At 50.4% G+C, this 19,598-nt stretch overlaps 1 protein-coding gene across 5 annotated transcripts in view; it reads left to right on the top strand.

The window, feature by feature from the left end:
- Positions 1–19,028, top strand: part of LOC147095817 (uncharacterized) — a 48,080-nt gene extending 29,052 nt beyond the window's left edge. For all 5 annotated transcript variants that reach the window (XM_085974824.1, XM_085974822.1, XM_085974818.1 and 2 more), the window contains 2 exons: positions 15,456–15,529; positions 17,875–19,028. In XM_085974824.1, the coding sequence (XP_085830950.1) occupies positions 15,456–15,529; positions 17,875–17,970 (170 nt within the window). In that variant the 3' untranslated portion in view covers positions 17,971–19,028. The remainder of the gene's footprint in view (positions 1–15,455; positions 15,530–17,874) is intronic.
- Positions 19,029–19,598: the final 570 nt, after the last annotated feature.

Genomic DNA, 19,598 nt, shown 5'->3' with positions numbered 1-19,598 from the left:
CAAGCAAGACTTAATACGTTGCAGTGTTCGAGCAGTAGTTTACAGAGTATAATTGAGACGTGTATCACCCCGTTATGCTCTGGGTAGAAGTCGCGGCAGTGAGTAGGCTACATCCTGTGTCTCTTGTCTCTCGTCTGTCTTTCAAGTGTCCCCTGGATGCTTTCTGAAATCTTCTTCACTTTGTGGCTGTCGAGCCCCCACCCTTGCTCTCATTCAAAACCTATGGCGTCTTACTGAACCAATCACTGGCTTACACCCAATTCCCCAAAATCCAATCATAAAGATACCACTTCCACAGCATCTTTGCTTACTCAGGTTCTGGTCTTACATTGTCTATTTTTGACCATCAAGACTCCTATCTGCGGTAGTTATGGGAGCACAAAAGCTCATGTCTCCGTACTGTAGAAATATTGTGCTCTTGATGGTTCTGTGAAAAGGCTCACTGCCAGACATCATAAAATTCCAGAACGGTTGCAACCACAACTGACCTTACTCTCCAGCTCCTTGCTAGCAGGGAAGTGCAGGTGGCCCATGAGCAGGATGATGGTGAGAGGGGACATGAAAGTGGGGGCTGTTCTCAAAGCGCTCCCACTTCTGCCTGTTGCCTCCCCGTCAGTCAGCGCCTCACATGCTGCCTCGGATCCCGATGGCCGAGTCTGCCCCTGCACGGTTGCAGGAGGAGCAGTCTTTGGTGGGACCCTCACAGGCTCTAAAACCCAGAGGACATCTGCCAAAAGTGTCAAAGCAGTTGCAACAGGGAAGTGAGCAGCCTGCCTCTACCTCTGCTGAAGCCACACGTAGAAGCACGCAGAAACAAAAAAAGACACAGTCGTAGATGCACAAGGGTATTTGACAAGATGTTAACGTTAAGTTTCAGTTCTATTTCTGACTCACATAAATTTATTTCTTCGCACTCTTTCCCATCTTGTCCATTTTTGCCTGCTACCTGGGAAGTGGCTTTGTCACTTGGAGTGAATGCTGAGACATTACTTAACCTCGAGCAATGGGGGTTTGGGTGACGGGAATGGCTTGGTCATTGTAGAAGTACTTTGTGGTGCTGTTGGGTGGGGGGAGAAGTTGGTACAGCATCTGGGAGCCATATGGGGGCACTGGTGCAAGTTAAGTAAATCGGGCCATTATGAGGCCATCCTGGGCAGCAATGTGCACCGCTGCTGGTGTCATCTCCACCTCGTTCCTCCTCCGAAGAGGCTGTGCGCTCTGCGCCTTGCTCCAATCTTCGCTGCTGCGCTATGTTGTGCAGGGCGCAGCATACTACGATGATTCTGAAGTCCCTGGCTGGTGCGCACTGAAGGGCTCCTCCAGATCTGTCAAGGCATCTGAAGCGCATCTTCATGTTGAATGCTTGCTCTATGACGCATCTGGTGGACATGTAGCTGTCATTATAGCGCTCCTCAGCCTTATTGCTTGGCCTCCTCAACAGTGTCATCAACCACGTCTTCAGTAGATAGCCCTTGTCTCCAAGCAACCAGCTGATACGTCTGTTTGGAGGTGCGAAGAGCTGGACTGACACCGCTCGAAAGGGTCATGACAGCTGCCAGGGAATCTGGCGCACATATGCATGATCTTTTTATGGTTGCAGACAAGCTGCACATTGAAGAAATGGAAGCCCTTGCGGTTCACAAGCACTCCTGGGTGATGTGGGGGTGCCTTGCTGGCAACATGTGTGCAGTCGATGGGAAGCCGCAAAGCTGAGTGCACGCTCACTAACACTGGCTTCATCAGTGGCAACGTTTACATAATTGGCTGACTTGTGAAACATGGCATCGGTCACCTGGGTGATGCATCTGTGGGCAGTCTACTGCGAGATTCTGCAAATGTCTGCTGCAGATCCCTGGAAGGAGCTTGAGGTAAAGAAGTTGAGGGTGGTGGTGACTTTGACAGCTGCTAGTATGGTGTGTCCACCAGGTCCTCTGGGCAGCAGGTCGTCTTCCAGCAAGCTACAGATGTCTACCACGACCTGGCGCGATAGCCGGAGCCTCCTGAAGCACTGCTGTTCAGTCATGTCCAGGAAGCTCATCCTCTGCCTGTATACCCTGTGTTGGGGGTATCGCTGCCGGCACGGTGAACCCCTGTGCTGACCCCCTCCTGTGGAGCATCAGGTCGGTGAGGAGAAAGCTGCTGGTGTTGTTGGTGCTGGGGCTCATCTTGGTCTGATTGAGGTCCAAGGTGAAACAGCATAAGCGGCACCCATGCTGATCTAATAGATGGCAGGTAAAATGGAGATCAGAGACACAATCTTCCAATGTACTGAGAATGACTAGCAGTGTTGTGAGAGTGGCTTCCGAGGTTGCAGAAATGACCTGCAAACTCCTGAAAGCTAAATCCCTGGGCCAACTAAATCAGACAGAGCCTTTCCCCTAGGCAAGGAAGCAGGTGTAAGGTGCCAGTATTTGTGCTTTTTCCGGCTGTCACTTCATGAACTCGCACAATGGCCACTGAGCTCCTGCCTCCCCTTCACAGGTGAGGTTCCTGAGGTGCATCAATCCCATGCGCAACCAGTTAAAGCCCAAACTGACGTTAAAAAGGCAGTTAAGTGTCTGTAAATGAGCAGTTAAGTACCTCAATGAGGTCCCCTGAGCGGGTCCATGGCGGGCCTTGAAATGCGCCCGAGTTAAAGGTGGAAGTCGGCGGGATGAGGGTGGGTTCCCGAGGTGCTGTCGAGGTCGCCGACCTGCCCCCAAACCACCACACACTCCAATGGGAAAATTCCAGCCAACATCCTGATTTTCTTGGCTAAGATCCTTTCTCCCTACTGCCTTTATCTAATCTTTCATTATCAGGTCTACCCCAGTTCCTTTTCTATTTTGCCACTCTTTTCTAAAAGTCACGTACCCTTGGGAATATTTAGTTCCCAACCTTGGTCACCCTGCAACCACGTCTCAGTAATGGCTACTACATCAAATCCATTTATATCTCTGTGCCATTAATTCATCTATCTTGTTATGGATGTTTCGTATATTCAGATGTAGCGCCTTTAATTCTAACTTTTTACTATTTTTTCCCTGATGTGGCCTTAGTTGCTAATGTTCTATTACTGTTATTAAACTCTCCGTCCCTTCCTGACACAATCTGCTTGATCTTACCCAAACTGCTGCTCTGCTCCAGAGCCTTGACACTTCTCTTCAGACTAATAAATTTACCCTTCACTTCTACCGGCCTAGTTATTCCTTTCACTAGGACACTGGTTCCAGCCTGGTTTAAGTGGAGTCTGTCCCAACGGAACAACTCCCTCTTTCCCTAGAACTGGTGCCAGTGCTCTATGAATTGAAACCCCTGCCTCCCACACCACTCTTTCAGGCACGCATTTAAACCTCTAATCTATTTGTATCTGTGGTATACTTAGGTCGGACAAACGGTCATCGACCTGAAACGTTGACTATGTTTCTATCTCCACAGATGCTGCCTGATCTGCTGAGTATTTCCAGCATTTTCTGTTTTTATTTATGGTATACAGTAGTTTGAATAGCTACAAGATGGCTCCTAGGCTGGGAGCTCCTAGGCTGTGCAACTCTATCCTTGGCCATCCTTTGCCCCTTCTTCCCCAATCTCCTCTCTCTCACTGATTAAGGTCCCCTGGCTGTAATAGTGGGTGCATTTTAGCCCAAACTACAAGTTAACTACTGGTTCAATGTAACCTGGGCACACTGCCCATCCCCGACCATGCCTATTCTTTGTTTTTGTCAGTGAGCACTGGATCTTCGCTCAAATTGGGCTTCCAATTTCCTGGACTTCTCTGGATGTCAAGACTATGCTACTACACTGCAAGACTCAGTTGCTGTGTCTCTGATTTGCTATTCAATTGCTTAAGTTTTAAGGTAACTTTGTCTAGCCTACAGCCCATCCCCCACCACTGCTGTTACCTGATGAGCTTGTGACTGGTCTCCTGGTCCTACTGGTTTTTCAGCTTCAGCTTACAGTCTGTTTCCCGGCTAGAATTTCATTCTCCTGAGCCGAAGTCTATTTCTCCGCCCCTCTAGATTTTATAGTGACCTTCAACTTTGCCACCGTTTTTCTGCCCCAAGATCGATTCTGCGCACCTTCTCGATCTTCATTCCCACGGAAATACCTCCAGCAGTGCGTCCTCCGATACTCTACCCTTCAAATAGTTTCTGGACTCACTCATCCTCCACACCTACATTTAGGGTTAGTCTCCGAACCTGGACATTAGTACGTTGATGCTCGATGCTGACTCCACCCTACCTATGCCAACTTTATCCCACCACGGGACCTCTGACTTTAACACTGGACTCCCTCCTATTGTCTCTCTATTCCCCGTTTATTACGAGGGCATGTCTATTCTAATCTTGTTATGTAACCAGGCCTATGTAACTTGAGTTTCCCCGTGTCCATTCGCGTGTGTGTTTTGGTTGCCGCTCCAGACCCAAGTCCATCATTTCCATTTCCCCTTTTTACTTCACCCCTCCGAGACCCCTCTCTCCTGCCGTCATGCCTCCTTTCATTTATTCCCTCTCTGCTACTCTGCCATCCCAGGCTGATTCCCTCTTAGATAAGCCTACAGCTTCGCTCCGTGCCTCTCTTGACATCCTCTGAAGGGCCCATCGAGGCACTCATCGCTGCCTCCTTACAATCAGCAACCCCAACTGCCCCTTCCTACTCTCTCACCGACCTTCCTTTCTAGCACGCCCGCTGGTGGCTAATCTTTCCAGCCTCCTTCCCATCCCACTTGCCCCACCCAACACTCACCCAGTGGACTCTGCCAATGGATCAGCTATTGCCCTCCCTCTCCGCATCTCCCTCCAGAATGTCCGTTTACTTGTGAACAAGGCCCTTTCCATCCATGAGTTTGTTGTGGATGATTGCATTGACATCCTGTCCTTGACGGAAACCTGGCTGAGGGGTGATGACACCTTCCCCCTAAATGAAGCTTCCCCGCCTGGCATGGTTCCATTCTTAACTATCCAGTCGTAGCCAGAGAATCACCTACAATGGCTTCTCTTCCCGCTCCTGCACCGTTACCTCTGGAGTCGTCCAAGGATATAACCTTGCCCCCCCCCCCCGTTTCTCATTTAAATGCTGCCCCTCGGCGACACCACCCGAAAACACGACATCGGGTTCCACATGTACGCTGATGACAGCCAGCTCTACCTCACCACCACCTGTCTCAACCCCTCCACGATCTCTATTTTGTCATACTGTTGTCCGACATCCAGTGCTGGACGAGCAGAAATTTCCTCCAACTAAATATTAGGAAGACCGAAGCCATTGTCTTCGGTTCCTGCCACAAACTCCGTTCCCTAGCCACCGACTCTAGCCCTCTCCCTGGCAACTAACTGACGCTTAACCAGAACATTCACAACCTTGGTGTCATGTTTGACCCTGAGCTGAGCTTCCAACCACATATCCGCGCCATCACCAAGACGCCTACTTCCACATTCGTAACGCCGCTCAAATGCATGCCTACCTCAGCTCATCTGCTCCTGAAACCCTCAGCTATGCCTTTGTTACCTCTAGACTCGACTCTTCCAACATGCTCCTGTCTGGCCTCCCATCTTCCACCCTCCATAAACTTGGGCTCATCCAAACTTTGCTGCCTGTATCCTAACTACATTGGCTGACAAGCCTCAATTTTAAAATTCTTATTCTTGTTTTCAGTTCCCTCCATGGCCATGCCCTTCCCCGTCTCCTCCTCCAATCTTACAACCCTCTGAGATCTCTGCGCTCCTCCAATTCTGACCTCTTGCGCATCCCCGATTTTAATTGCTCCATCATTGACAGCCATGCCTTCAGCTGCCAAGGCCTTAAGCTCTGGAATTCCCTCCCTAACCCCCTCTGCGCCTCTACCTCTCCTCCTTTAAGACTCTCCTTACAACCTACCTCTATGACCAAGCTTTTGGTTATCTGTCCTAATATCTCATGTAGCTCGGTGTCAAATTTTGTTTGATAACACTCCTGTGAAGCGCCCTGGGATGTTTTATTACGTTAAAGGCGCAATATAAATGCAAGTTGTTATTGAATCTTGTTTTAGGTGATGGAGATCTTTATTTCTGAAATCACTCCAACCCATCAATAACAAGCATTGGTTGGGGCAGAGACTATCTTTTAAGGGAAGTATAGATGAACATTTGAAGTAAAGGAAGATACAGGGCTATGGGGAGAGTAGGAATTGGTTTTGAATTGCAGTAGCAAAGAGCTGAATGACCTCCTGTGCTCAACCACCGTTTGTTGCAAAGCCTACCATGCTTCGACAACCCTGTGTATAAAAAGAAAAGCCCTCATCTCACTCGCCCAGTGACCATTTAAAATTGATGAGCCATCACCAACTCTCCAACATTCTCTCTTCACTAGCAAAACCAATTTAAATGTATGGTCCTATTAAAGAATGCTCAACCACCATTACTTGGATCAAAGGGACTGAATCAGTGGTGATCTCAATTACCTCAGACCCTACATGGGTACCACTGACCGCTCTCAGGCCACTAATATTCCTTATCATAGAGGAGAAAGAAATGGAAGAACTTTTAACTGGAAGAGGGATCTAGAAATGGTCATTCATCAATATGTAACTTTTTTTCTTAAATGTGTCTTGACTCCATTGAGCAACATCCTAGAATTACTTGGGGCAAGGGTGAGGTGGTAAATCGCCATCATACTTCCTAAGATAAGAATTGTTGCACTTTTCTTTGCAATCATCTCTTGGGAAGTAACTATATTTGATACTCACAGGGTTCCTTTATGAATCTTTAAATAATTTTGGCGATGGGTATTGTTGGCATGGCTGCCCACCTCTAGTTGTTCTGAGAAGGTAATGGGTCTCCTCCTTCAACCACTGCAGTCCTTCTGGTGATGATGTTAGGTATGGAATTCCAGGACATAGAGCTACAATGATGAAGGAATGTCCTAGTCAGGTGGTGTAAGACTTGGAGGGTAAGTTGGGGGTGGTCGTCCTCCCACTACATTGCTGCTGTTGTCCTTTTCGGTGGTGGACTTGCAGGAGAGGGAGTTGCTACCGTGCACTTAAGTCATACATACTGCAATCACAGTATACTGGTGATGGAGGGGTTGGAGATTAAGTCCAGTGACGGGTGTAGATTAAAGGAACTGCCCTATTGTGGATGGTGTTGAACTTCTTTAGTGTTGTGGCTGCACCCATTCGGGCAACTGGTGAGTATTCCATCAGATTCCTGATTTGAGTCTTGTTTGAATCTGATTTGAGCGAGCCTTTCAGAGGCCTGGATGTGCGCCACTTGTCACAGAGCACCCAGCCTCTGCCCTGCTATTGTAGCCATGATGTTGATATGGTTCGTCAAGTTGAGCAACAGTGACCTCCAAGATGTTGGTGCTGGGAGACTCTGCAGTGGTGGTGCTGCTGGATGGTCAGAGAGAAATGTCTGGACTTCATGTTTGAGATGGTCATTACCCAGCACTTCAGTGGTGGAAAGGTTAACCTGCCGCTTTTCAGCCCAGCCTAGATGTTGTACAGGTCTTGCTGTCAGCTGCCATGGGCTGCTTCATTATTGTTCGTTATGAATGGAGCTGAATATTGTGAAATCATCAGTGATTTTAGCTGATCTAATAGCGGTCTTTGTTTTCTTTAGCTGCTTCCCAGGACCTACCTTTTGTTTTGCTGAGTATTACACGACTTTAGTTTGTAGAAACATTTTTGTTTACATCTTTCTTGTTTTTGTGCATGGCCAGTCAGCCACCTTGGCTTTTTCTTGCCACACTCTCTTCTTTTGACTGGCTCATTCCTGTTTGCCAATTATAAAATGCTCCGTTAACCTGAGACATTTTTTATTCGTTCATGGGATGTGGGCATCGTTGGCAAGGCCAGTATTTATTGCCCATCCACAATTGCCCTTGAGAAGGTGGTGGTGAGCTGCTGCCTTGAACCGCTTTAGTCCATATAGTCATAATGGCACAGAAGTAGGCCATTTGGCCCATCGAGTCCGCGCCAGCTCTCTGTAAAGCAATCCAGTTAGTCCCATTCCCCCGCTCTATCCCCGTAGCCCTGCAAGTTTATTTCCCTCAAGTGCCTATCCAGTCTCCCCTTGAAAACATGGAGTGTCTCCGCTTTCACCGCTTCCGTCGGCAGCGAGTTCCAGGTCCTCCCCACTCGCTGCGTAAAAAAGTTTTTCCTTGCATACCCCCTGTATCTCTTGCCCAAAACTTAAATCTGTGTCCCCTAGTCCTTCTACCATCAACTAGTGGGAACAGCCTTTCCCCATCTAGCCGATCCAAACCCGTCAAAATCTTGTACACCTCTATCAAATCACCCCTTAACCTCCTTTGCTCTAATGAAAACAAATCTAGCTTCTCCAACCTGTCCTTGTAATTAAGATCCCCATCCCCAGAACCATTCTGGTAAATCTCCTCTGCACCCACTCAAGGGACTTCACATCGGCCTAGAAATTCGGTTGGTAGCGCCAGCGATTAGCGCCTAAAGAGCCCAAGAATTGGGGCGTTACCCAATGTTCGGGCGGGCGCAGTGAATATGGCGCCACCTCCCATATTGAGTATTCTTTTAGCGCCGGCGCTAACTCTTTGCGCGCGCCCGCAGGCGCAGGCAGATCATGACGTCATTTCAGTGTGCAACGCCTTTTTGGCGCCCCGGACCGGATATTCGGTGGCGCCCGGAACCTTTGCGCCTAGCGCTGTTAGTGACAGTTCGATGGAACACTACCAGGCCCTTCTCGTAGTCGGGGGGCGCTATTTAAAGGGGACAGCTCTAGTATAAAAGCTGCAGCCACTTGGCCTGTTCATTGTGATCGTTGCTGGAGAGAGTTGGTGAGCTACTGTGGAGCAGATGTTTTGGAACTTAGTCTTAGAATACTTGGGACCTTCAAACCTGTCCGGAGCAGTTGGAGCGCTACACCTAACAGCGTTTTGACCAACTGGCATCGGAATGGGAGCTGCTTTGGATGGCAACGTCCTCATGGCCGGACACTGTGAAGGGGCAGAGAGACGGCGGGAGAGAGGGCCGGGATTGGCCAGAAGGAGGAGGGGCAATGGAGGTCGGCCAATCTGAGGGTACGCCGCGAGGGTATTCAGCCAGCAGGTCTCATACCTTGCAATGTCGGAGGAGCAGTGTGTGCGAAGGCTCCGATTCGGGAAGGAGGTTGTAACTGAGCTGTGCCACCTGCTTGCTCAGGATCTGAAGGACCTCTCTGTCGGTGTCCGTTAAAGTGACTGTTGCCCTCAATTTCTATGCCACCGGATCCTTTCAGGCAGCCACTGGGGACATTGCGAATATCTCTCCATTTGCAGTCCATTGTTGCATCCGGCAAGTTACAGCTGCCCTTTATAGACAAAGGTGTTAATTCATCAACTTCCCTCTGAGCCTGGAGAAGCAGGCGGAGCGTGCGCAGGGCTTCGCTGCTATTGCGGACTTCCCCATGGTGCAGGGGGCGATTGATTGCACACACGTGGCTTTGCGGGCGCCATTGCTCAATCCTGAGGACTTCCGCAACTGCAAGGGGTTCCACTCACTCAATGTGCAGCTGGCCTGTGACCACCGCCAAATGATCATGGCAGTCAACGCCCAATTCCCAGGGAGCAGCCACGATGCCTTCATCCTGCGGCAGACCTCAGTTTGTGACCTTTTTGAGGGGCCGGCTCGCCCACGATGCTGGCTTCTTGGGGACAAGGGCTATCCTCTCTGCCCGTGGCTCATGACACCACTCCGTTTGGCCGCTACCCCAGCAGAAGAGCTGTACAACAGCAGCCATCAGGCGACCAGGAACATTGTAGAGCACACTATTGGTGTGCTCAAACAGCGTTTCCGCTGTCTGGACCATTCGGGGGGAGCCCTGCAGTACTCGCCGGAGCAAGTGGGTCACGTCGTCGTCTGCTGCATGCTCCCCAACTTGGCGATTCGACGCACCCAGCCAGTGCCAGCTGTCCCTCAAGGTCCAGCAGAGCAGGAGGAGGAGGAGGAGGAGCAGGCGGAGGAGGAGGAGGAAGATGGGAGGGCTCCTGAAAGTGGAAGGGCCATCCATCAGAGGCTCATCAGGACTCGGTTCCAGGCCCCTCTGGCGGAATGATGGGTCTCATTCGTCCTGCGCACTTCGGATCTTTGAAAGGCTCTGAAGGCCATCATGACTGTAAATAGTTATGTGTACCATTGCAAATTAAAACTTTTCTTTATTGTCACAAAAGTCCTTCCTTCCAGCATAACAACGTCATGTCAACAGAAACCATAACTAACAAAATAACAGTTAACTCTTCGGCAAAGCCGCAAAACGAAACAAACCATTTCCAACAATCACAACAGGTGAGGGAGTCCTTGAATTTGGCCAAAGAAACGCCTCTGCACCTCCCTCTACTGCTGGTACCTTGATGGAAAACGACTTCTCTTTCGCGGTCGGCCCCTTCCCTCCCTGCTGCTCCTACGTAATTGAACCCCAGTGGCGGGGTCAAGGCTGGGGGGCGCCTGCTGACTGTGTGGAAGCGCAGAAGCCCCTGAGGGACGGCCTGGCCGACCTCTGGTCTTGGAGCGTGCGGACGCAGGCTGCTTGATCTGAGCATGGCTGGAAGCAGTGTGCCCTGCAGGTGGTGGCAGCTGCACTGCAGACGTACCAGCGCTGGCATGAGCAATGGTCACCTGCCAAGAGAGGACACCTGCACCATGGTCGGACGACACACTGGCTTTCTGAGGGGACCGGTTCAGCTCAACCGCCACAATCGCCTGCTCCACTGATTCCTGGCCTTGTATGGGACTGGAAGGGCCCGGGCTGATCCTAGCTGATGCAGATAGGGTGGCTGCAGTGAGAGTTCGCGTTGCCTCAATCTGGGTGTGGACGAGGCCAGCAAGTGACTGCGTGGCAGCAGTGAGGACCTGTGTGGCAGGTGCCAGTGCTTCGGAGAAGCCCTAGACAGTTCTTTCCAATGCTTCGGACAAGGCCGGAGCAGTCCGTTCCACTGCCTCAGGCAAGCCCTGGACAGACCTTTCCAGGGATTGGCCGAGGCTCTGAACAGTCCTTTCCATTGCAGCCTCGAAGCACTGGACAGTCCTCTCCATAGCAGCCCCGAAGCCCTGGACAGTCCTCTCCATTGCTGCTCCAAAGTCCAACACACTCTTTGCCAGTGTTTCTATCGACTGAGGCATCCTCCCCACTGCAGCCATCAGCTCAGTGTGCCTGAGCCGGGCCTGGGTGCTCATTTCAGCAAGGCTAAGCACCTCCTTAGCAGTCATCACTCCCTGCCTTGCCCTCCGGGGAGCCGGTGGTCGAACTTGCCTACACCCCCCCCCCCCCCCCCCCCTGCGCTGCTGCATGCCGCTTGTTCCGGCAACTGGCTCATCAGCAGAGCCCCCCCTGCCCCTCCCCTCCAGGGAACTACTATCCCCAGTCTGCAGATGTGTACGCTCCCCTGAAGTTGGAACGGATGCTCCGGCTTCCTCCTGATCCTCGCCTCCGGAGGCACTGGCACTGGTAGCTTCAGGGCGCAGATCCCGAGTTGGTGATGCAGCATCTGAAAGTAGGGAGGTGGAAGAGTGGCTTTAGCGAAAGGTCAGGTTGGCGGCAAGGCATGCCAGATTGCGGCAAGGCTCTGACATGGCTGCACACTGAGAAAGCATGCTGGCGGGGGGACGAAGTGGAAGGAGACAGCTGAAAAAGGTGAGAGCCTTACCCTCGCTGTCGAGAAGGGGGTCGGCAACTGCAGTGGTAACAGGACCACTCAGACGTCCTCCAAGAATCTGGTGCACTCTCTCCTCGAGATCCGTGAGAGTGACCACTTGCGGAGGTCCGCCACCGGTTCGACGCTGGTCCTTTCGGATCGTCGCCAGCTTGGACTGCAGGGGAAAGAAGGGGAAGTTCTGTAACATGATGCCTTGAGAGATCATCGCATGCCCCCCATGGTGCAAGAGCCCTTACATGATGCCTTGAGTCAAATGTGCATGTGTGTGCCCAGAAAGGGCCATGGGTGCTTGCTGACAGATGGCCATTGGGGCATCATGGCAACCGGGTGCGCGGAAGTCAGGTGCAGATGGAGGGAATCAGAAGTTTGCATAAACAACACTCGCCCTAACGACCCGAGTGAGGTCGTTGAATTTCTTCCTGCACTGAACAGGGCTCCTGGTCGCCATGCTGCTGGAGTTGACCCTCTGAGAAACATCCCTCCAAGCTCGGCGGTAATCCTTTTGATTCGGCCTCCTGCCATTGTCAGGATACAGAACATCTCGACGGCACTCCACTGCGGACACCAACTCTTCCAGAGCCTCAGTGCTGAAGCGCTCTGCTCTCTGTCTCACCTTCTCCATCCTGACCAAGTTTTTTGCGCCAGAGAAGGGCGAGCGCCGATTCTGATTCAACAGGGCGTTGAGTGTGGAAGCTGAGGCTGACTGACCCACCCCTTTAAGAGCCGGCCGGCGCCTGGAAGTCTCGTGGTTATCGGTAATTGGGATCACCTGCGCTGCGCCCGTCCGCGCCGATATTGGGTAGCGCCGGAAGTTTTGCGCCTTAGGAGGCCCGTGCAACATCTGAATTCGCGCCTCAATCCCCTTTGGAGGCGATGCAACCCAATATCACGCCAGGTGGCGATAAGTTTCATCTGGCTATAAACTTTGCGCAGCGCCAGTTCTAATGCCTCAAGCGGGGCGATACCCAATTTCTAGGCCATCCTTCCTAAAGTGTGGTGGCCAGAACTGGATGCAATACTCCAGTTGTGGCCTAACCAGCGCTTTATAAAGGTTCAGCATAACTTCACTACTTTTGTACTCAATACCTCTATTTATGAAGCCCAAGATCCCATATGCTTTGCCAACCACTCTCTCAATGTCCTGCCACCTTCAGGGACCTATGTGCATTAACTCCCAGGTCCCTCTGTCCCTGCACGCTCTTTAAAACTGTGCCATTAAGTGCATATTGCCCCTCCTGCCAAAATGCATCACCTCACACTTCTCTGTATTAAATTCCATCTGCCACTTGTCTGCCCATTCTGCTAGCCTTTCTATGTCCTGTTGGCCCCAGCACTGACCCTTGGGAAACACCACTGTCTACCATCCTCCAGTCTGAAAAACAGCCATTTACCACAACTCACTGTTTTCTGTCCTTAAGCCAATTCCTTATCCAAGCTGCCACTGACCCACCTATTCCATGAGCCTCAATTTTGTTAACCAGCCTTCTATGTGGTACTTTGTCAAATGCCTTCCGAAAATCCATGTAGACAACATCCATTACATTCCCTTCATCAATCCTCCGTTAGTTCATCAAAAAATTCAATTAGATTAGTCAAACACGATCTGCCTTTTACAAATCCATGTTGGTTCTCCTTAATTAGCTTAAACCTCTCCTATTGCCCGTTAATTTTTTCCTTGATTATTGTTTCTAAAATTTTACCCACCACTGATGTTAAACTGACCAGCCTGTAGTTACTAGAGTTGTCCTTAAATCCTTGAACAATGGTGTCACATTTGCCATTTTCCAATCCTCGGGCACCTCCCCCGCATCTAGGGAAGTTTGAAAAATTATGGCAAGCCTTTCTGCTATCTCCTCCCCCAATTGCCTTAGCAACCTGGGATGCAAGCCCAGGCGACTTAGCCACTCTAACCATCTGGTGAAGGTACTCCCACAGTGCTGTTAGGGAAGGAGTTTCAGGATATTGACCTAGCGACGATGCAGGAACGATGATATATTTCCAAGTCAGGATGATGTGTGACTTGGAGGTGGTGGTGTTCCGATGTGCCTGCTGCCCTTGTCCTTCTAGGTGGTAGAGGTCACTGGTTTGGGAGGTGCTGTCGTGGAAGCCTTGGCGTGTTGCTGCAGTGCATCTTGTAGATGGTACATGCTGCGGACATGGTATGGCAGTTGTGGAGAGCGTGAATGTTTAAGGTGGTGGATGGGGTGCCAATCAAGCCGTCTGTTTTGTCCTGGATGGTGTCAAGCTTCGAGTGTTGTTGGAGCTGCACTCATCTAGGCAAATGGACACTATTCCATCACACTCCTTACTTGTGCCTTGTAGATGGTGGAAAGGCTTTGGGGAGTCAGGAGGTAAGACACTGGCTGCAGAATACCCAGCCTCTGACCTGCTGTTGCCACAGTATCTATGTTGCTGATCCAGTTAAGTTTCTGGTCAATGATGACCCCCAGATGTTGATGGTGAGGGATTCGACGATGGTAATGCCGTTGAATGTCAAGGCGAGGTGGCTAGATGCTCGCTTGTTGGAGATGGTCATTGCCTGGCATTTGTGTGGCATGAATGTTACTTGCCACTTGCCAGCTCAAGCCTAAATGTCGTCCAGGTCTTGTTGCATGCGGGCATGGACTGCTTCATTATCTGAAGAGTTGTGAATGGCATTGAACACTGTGCAGTCATCAGCAAACATCCCCACTTCTGACCATATGTTGGAGGGAAGGTCATTGATGAAGCAGCTGAAGATGGTTGGGCCTAGGACACTGCCCTGAGGAACTCCTGCAGTGATGTCCTGGCGCTGAGGTGATTGACCTTCAATCACCACAACTATCTTCCTTTCTTTTCAACCATCTTCCTTTGACTATAGGACAATGTCATAAGGCTTTGAAATGACACTGAGTGTAACATATTCAATATCTTTTAGTGGATGCATTAAAATAAGCAGGCCAATAATATAATGGACAAGGGTGTTTCATATGAACTGTTAAACCTTGGTACACTGCATGGTAAAATTTGAAGGACAATGGGCTAAAAATTCAGTTGAGCGCCGTTTGGGGCGCCAAGCTCGCCTGGGCGCCGGAATTACCACTGCGAGCGGAGCCACTTGCGCCATCCGGATATTCAGTTTCTGCGCCCCAAATGGAAGCGGGCCGCTAATCGAGGCTTCCCGCGCCCTGCTTGGGGCGCTGAAATTGAATATCTGCGCGCTAAGGGCCGCAGCGCCACACGCTGCGGCACGGCACGCTGCGGTACTGCAGGCCTTCCTCCCACTGTTAAGGGGGAGGTGCCTGCAACAGCGCGATCCCCGCTCGCGAGTGCCGGCAAATGAGCCCGGCACCAAGGAGAAGTGCCGGGCTCTCGGGAAACAGCCGGCAATGCCTCGGCGGGGGGGGGGGGTGTGTAGGAGGCCGGGGGGGGGGGTGCTGGCAGGCGGCCGCCGAAAAAGCGGCCGGCCGCACCTCCACCTTAACTAGCGCCACTACCGCCACAGGTAGGCCCCTGTGTACCGGTCGCTATTTGCGGCCGGCGCTGAAGAGGCGGGCGCGACCAAATATGGTGATCAGGGCGCTGCGCACACCGATGACGTCATCGGTGGCGGCGCAGCGCTACAGGCTAACGCCGCCATTAGCGCCCCGCTAAATATCGCGGTAGGTGTGGCCAGTGACGCAAAAGCCACTGAGTGCCCTCTTTGGGCGCAAACTGGTGGCGCAGCCCACTGAATTTCTAGGCCAATGTGTTTTGGGAAAGAAGAAATGGACTTGTATTCTAATCATCCATTAGTGAAAACCTTTGCTTCATTCATTTTTGCATCAATGCAACTCATTGTATGTTCACATCGACAGATACAAAATGGAAAAAGCAGACATCTGGACCTGCAGATCCCAGTTTAAAAGATCCTAGTGAGCTTCAGTGTGTTGTAAGTATTGGGGTCAAATACAAGTGACAAGTTAGAAATACAGCTGTTGCTCTGAATCTTTCTGTAATTGAACATTCCTGCAGTTTTTACACATTATTGTAGTCAGAAATGGAAGATGCTGTTTCATTTTGCTGTTTGAGTGGAGAATGGGAAAAGTTTCAATATCTCCTGAGCAAAAGGCATGCACACCACAATGCTGACTGGTAGCGGAGATGTTTGCTCCCAGTGCGACACAGATAAAGGGGATTATTTCTCATCAGCTATGCTCTGTTGAACATTTAAAAGGGAAATGAAACAAAACCAAATATCACCTTTGTAGGCAAAATGTACAAGATGAAATTAAATAGCTTAATATTCAAGAGTTTAACGCCAGAAGTTTGAAACTTTGTAACAAATTTGCCTTTGGCATGTTGCAATAAATAATCTATTGCAAAGAACCTAAACTTTAGAAAATGGGGGGGTGGGGGGAGAAAGTGCTGCATGTCTAGAGATGATTTAAATTGCTGTGTTAAAACACCTATGGGGGAGAAATTCGGTTGTTAGCGCCACCGATTAGCGCCTAAAGAGGCCGAGAATTGGGGCGCTAGCCAAATTCCGGCCGGGCGCAGGGAGCCTAGCGCCTCGTGCCATATTGGGCATACATTTAGCGCCGGCGCCAAATCTTAGCGCCCGCTCACGGGCGCAGGCAGATCATGACGTAATTTGAGTGTGCAACGCCTTTTGGGCGCCCCGGACTGGAAATTCAGTGGCGCCCCCCTCCGTACCGCCTGGTGCTAATAAGGACAGCTTACCTGGAGCCTTCCCCAGTCGCTCTCGGGCTGGAGGGGCGTTCTTTAAAGGAGACTGGTGTGGTTTGAAAGCGGCAGCCATTTTTGGCTCACAACTTCTTCGAGAGTTAGAGAGTTGCTGAGCTGCACACTGAGAGCCATTTCATCACTGAGCCAGTGCTGGCAGAGGAACTTCAGCCTTCTGACCATCACCTTGCTGTTGGTGAGCATTTACAACGGGAAAACTTCCTGTGCGCACTTATTATGGGGGCTGCATTGGAGGGGAACGTCCTGCTGCTGAATCATCTGGAAAGGGCACAGAGACGCAGGGAGAGAGGGGCAGGCATGGCCAGACGGAGGAGGGCCAACAGACGTCGCCACACCAGACCTTACGCTGGCAGGGTTTTCCGACAGCAGTTTTCCTACACGGCTCCTCCGACATGGTCATGTATCAGAAGGCTGTGCTTTAGAAAGGAGGTGGTGACTGAGCTGTGCCACCTGCTTCAGCCAGATCTGCAGCCTCAGATAAGGTGCAGGACATCTCTGTCGGTGGCTGTGAAGATGACTGTTGCCCTAAATTTCTACGCAAGCGGCTCCTTTCAGGCCGCAACAGGGGACATAGCCAGCATCTCGCAGTTTGTGGTGCATTGCTGCATCCGTCAAGTGACTGATGCCCTGTTTAAAAGGAGGAGGCAGTACATCTCCTTCACAATGACCCCAGACAAGCAGCGGGAGCACGCAGAGGGCTTCGCAGCAATAGCGGACTTCCCCATGGTGCAGGGTGCCATTGACTGCACGCACGTGGCATTGCGGGCGCCTGTATTCAATCCGGAGGAGTTCCGCAACCGCAAGGGGTTCCATTCCTTGAATGTGCAGCTGGTCTGTGACCACCGACAGCTGATCCTCGCAGTGAATGCACAGTTCCCAGGCAGCAGCCATGACGCCTTCATCCTGCGCCAGACTTCTGTAGCAAATCTTTTCGAGGCCCCGACTCACCCAGGAGGCTGGCTTCTCGGGGACAAGGGCTATCCTCTGTGGCTGATGACCCGCCCCTTTAAGAGCTGGCCGGCGCCAGTGTGTCTCGGGGAAAGTGATTATTGACAGCACCTGCACTGCGCCCCGCCACTGCGAAATTGGGTTGCGCCGCCGGGTTAGCACCTTAAGAGTATTGTGCAGCGCCTGATTTAGCGCCGCAATCACCTTCAGGGGCGCTACGAACCCAATATCCTGCTAGGTGGCGCTAAATTGCGCCTGGCGCTAAACTTTGCGCATCGCCAGGACTAGCGCCCCAATCGGGGCTATACCGAATTTCTCCCCCTATATTATTGCATGGTCCATAGTAAGCACACTTATTGTTAAACCTAGATGGGGTGATACTTGTTTTTTCAAAAAACTTGATTAATAAAACTCGTTATTCATGTCTAAATGGGGGAAAAACTCAATTGAAAGCATCCTTAAAAAGGGATAAATCAAATTCAAATTACCAAATGTTACATTTTTGTATAATTAATTAATTAAAAGAAACCTTTTTTCAGCTGTTTGCAGACGTTTTAATTCACTTCTGTATTTTTACTGTAGGAGCTGAAGGAACCATTCTTAAATCCAGGAGCACAGCTACTAGTGAAGAACTGCCTTAAATCTAGGAGCACTCCTACCATTGAGGAACCATCTTAAATTCGAAGTTTGAATACCGGGGAACTATGAGCTCCCGGCTCATTATTTTTCAATTTTGAAGAGTGGAACGTCAGTGAGGATGTGCAGTTTCTCTTATGAGCTCTTGCCGCGTGCCGAAACACTAGCTCAACGCATAACTTTATTAGTTTTACAGTGAATATAATTGTCTCTCAGCCTCATGATTGCTGCCTTTTGGAATAGACAAGTGTGTGACCATCCCATGTGGTCTCCATATGCTAAACAGTGGTTCAGGGGCAATCGTTACTATATTTCATACACTTTTTAGCATATATCAACGTTCTCCCTAAGCTGCGCGGCCGCGCACCAATCGGGAGGCACCGCGCAGGCCACTCACCAGCTGTTACGCTGGAGAAGATACTGTGCATGCGCAGCAAATATAAAGGGTCCGCACAGGATTAAAGCAAATTAGAGGGAACATTGATCATGAGGCAGAATTTTGAGATCTTGCGCCATCTGTGGGGCTTCACACAGCGGGTGGCTTATCAGAAAATAGCAGGAACATTGACTACAATTTTGCATCCATTAACGTCATTTTTAATTTGTTCCCTTGGGTACTTTGCCCTTCTTGCCCCTCCCCCATCCAATCTCTACCCAACACCTCACTACTCCTCTGCCTTTCCCAGGGTTGAATCCAATGATCCCATTCTGGCTTCTGACACTGCGTCCTTAACAAGCAATAACCCCAACTGCCTCATCTTCCTCCAGGCAGCTTTCACGCTCGGTGTGCCTGTCGCCCTCCTTCCAGTTCTGCTCCAACCACCCCCTCCCCCCGCCACCCAGCCCCAAGATTCTGCTGGAGGATCAACAATCGCCAATTCCCCCTCTGCGTTTCCTGTCGGAATGCCAGTTCACTCATAAATGAGGCCTGTGTCATCCACCAGATTATTGTGGATGATTGTGTTGACGGTCTGGCTTTGACAGAAACCGGGTAACATTTGACAACAACTTGCCCTTTAATAATATATAAAAGCAAAATACTGCGATTGGAAATTTGAAAAAAAAACTAAGATGCTGGAAATACTCAGCAGGTCAGGCAGCATCTGTGGAGAGAGAAACAGTTAATGTTATCTGAAATGTTAACTCTGTTTCTCTCTCCACAGATGCTGCCTGACCTGCTGAGTATTTCCAGCATTTTATGTTTTTATTGCCCTTTACTAACTTCCTCTACCTGGATGTACTTTCTACCAGTTGACCGACTCTAACTGCTGCAGTGGTGGCATGGCTCTAATCACCAAATCACACCAGCCTCCTCTTCAAGTGGCTCATCCTGTTCCACCCCTTTAAAAATCTTAATTTGTTTCGCACCCCTAAGCACCACCCCAAGTCTCTCCGGAGATATCCTCCCTCAGCCCCTGCACCGAGCGACGACTCATCCTCTTGATTTGAATCGCCATCTCAGTTACCCTTGCTCTCTCTCCTCTGAATTCATTGCCCTCCCGTTGTAAACCTTTCCTCCATATAAAAATTCTCCAGCCCATATTCATGGCCATCCCTTCAACCTTATCATCTCCTGTTGAATCTCTACTTCTGTGGTCTTAATTATTGACAAGACCATCTCTTAACCCTGCCTTGTTTCCCTCCTATCTTTAGACCCACTTCCTTCTGCA

The sequence above is a fragment of the Somniosus microcephalus genome, unplaced genomic scaffold, assembly GCF_052327205.1.
Source record: "Somniosus microcephalus isolate GS21.2 unplaced genomic scaffold, FLI_Smic_1.0 unresolved_chr1, whole genome shotgun sequence".
NCBI lineage: Eukaryota > Metazoa > Chordata > Chondrichthyes > Squaliformes > Somniosidae > Somniosus > Somniosus microcephalus.
This window is presented reverse-complemented; position numbering and strand designations above follow the sequence as displayed.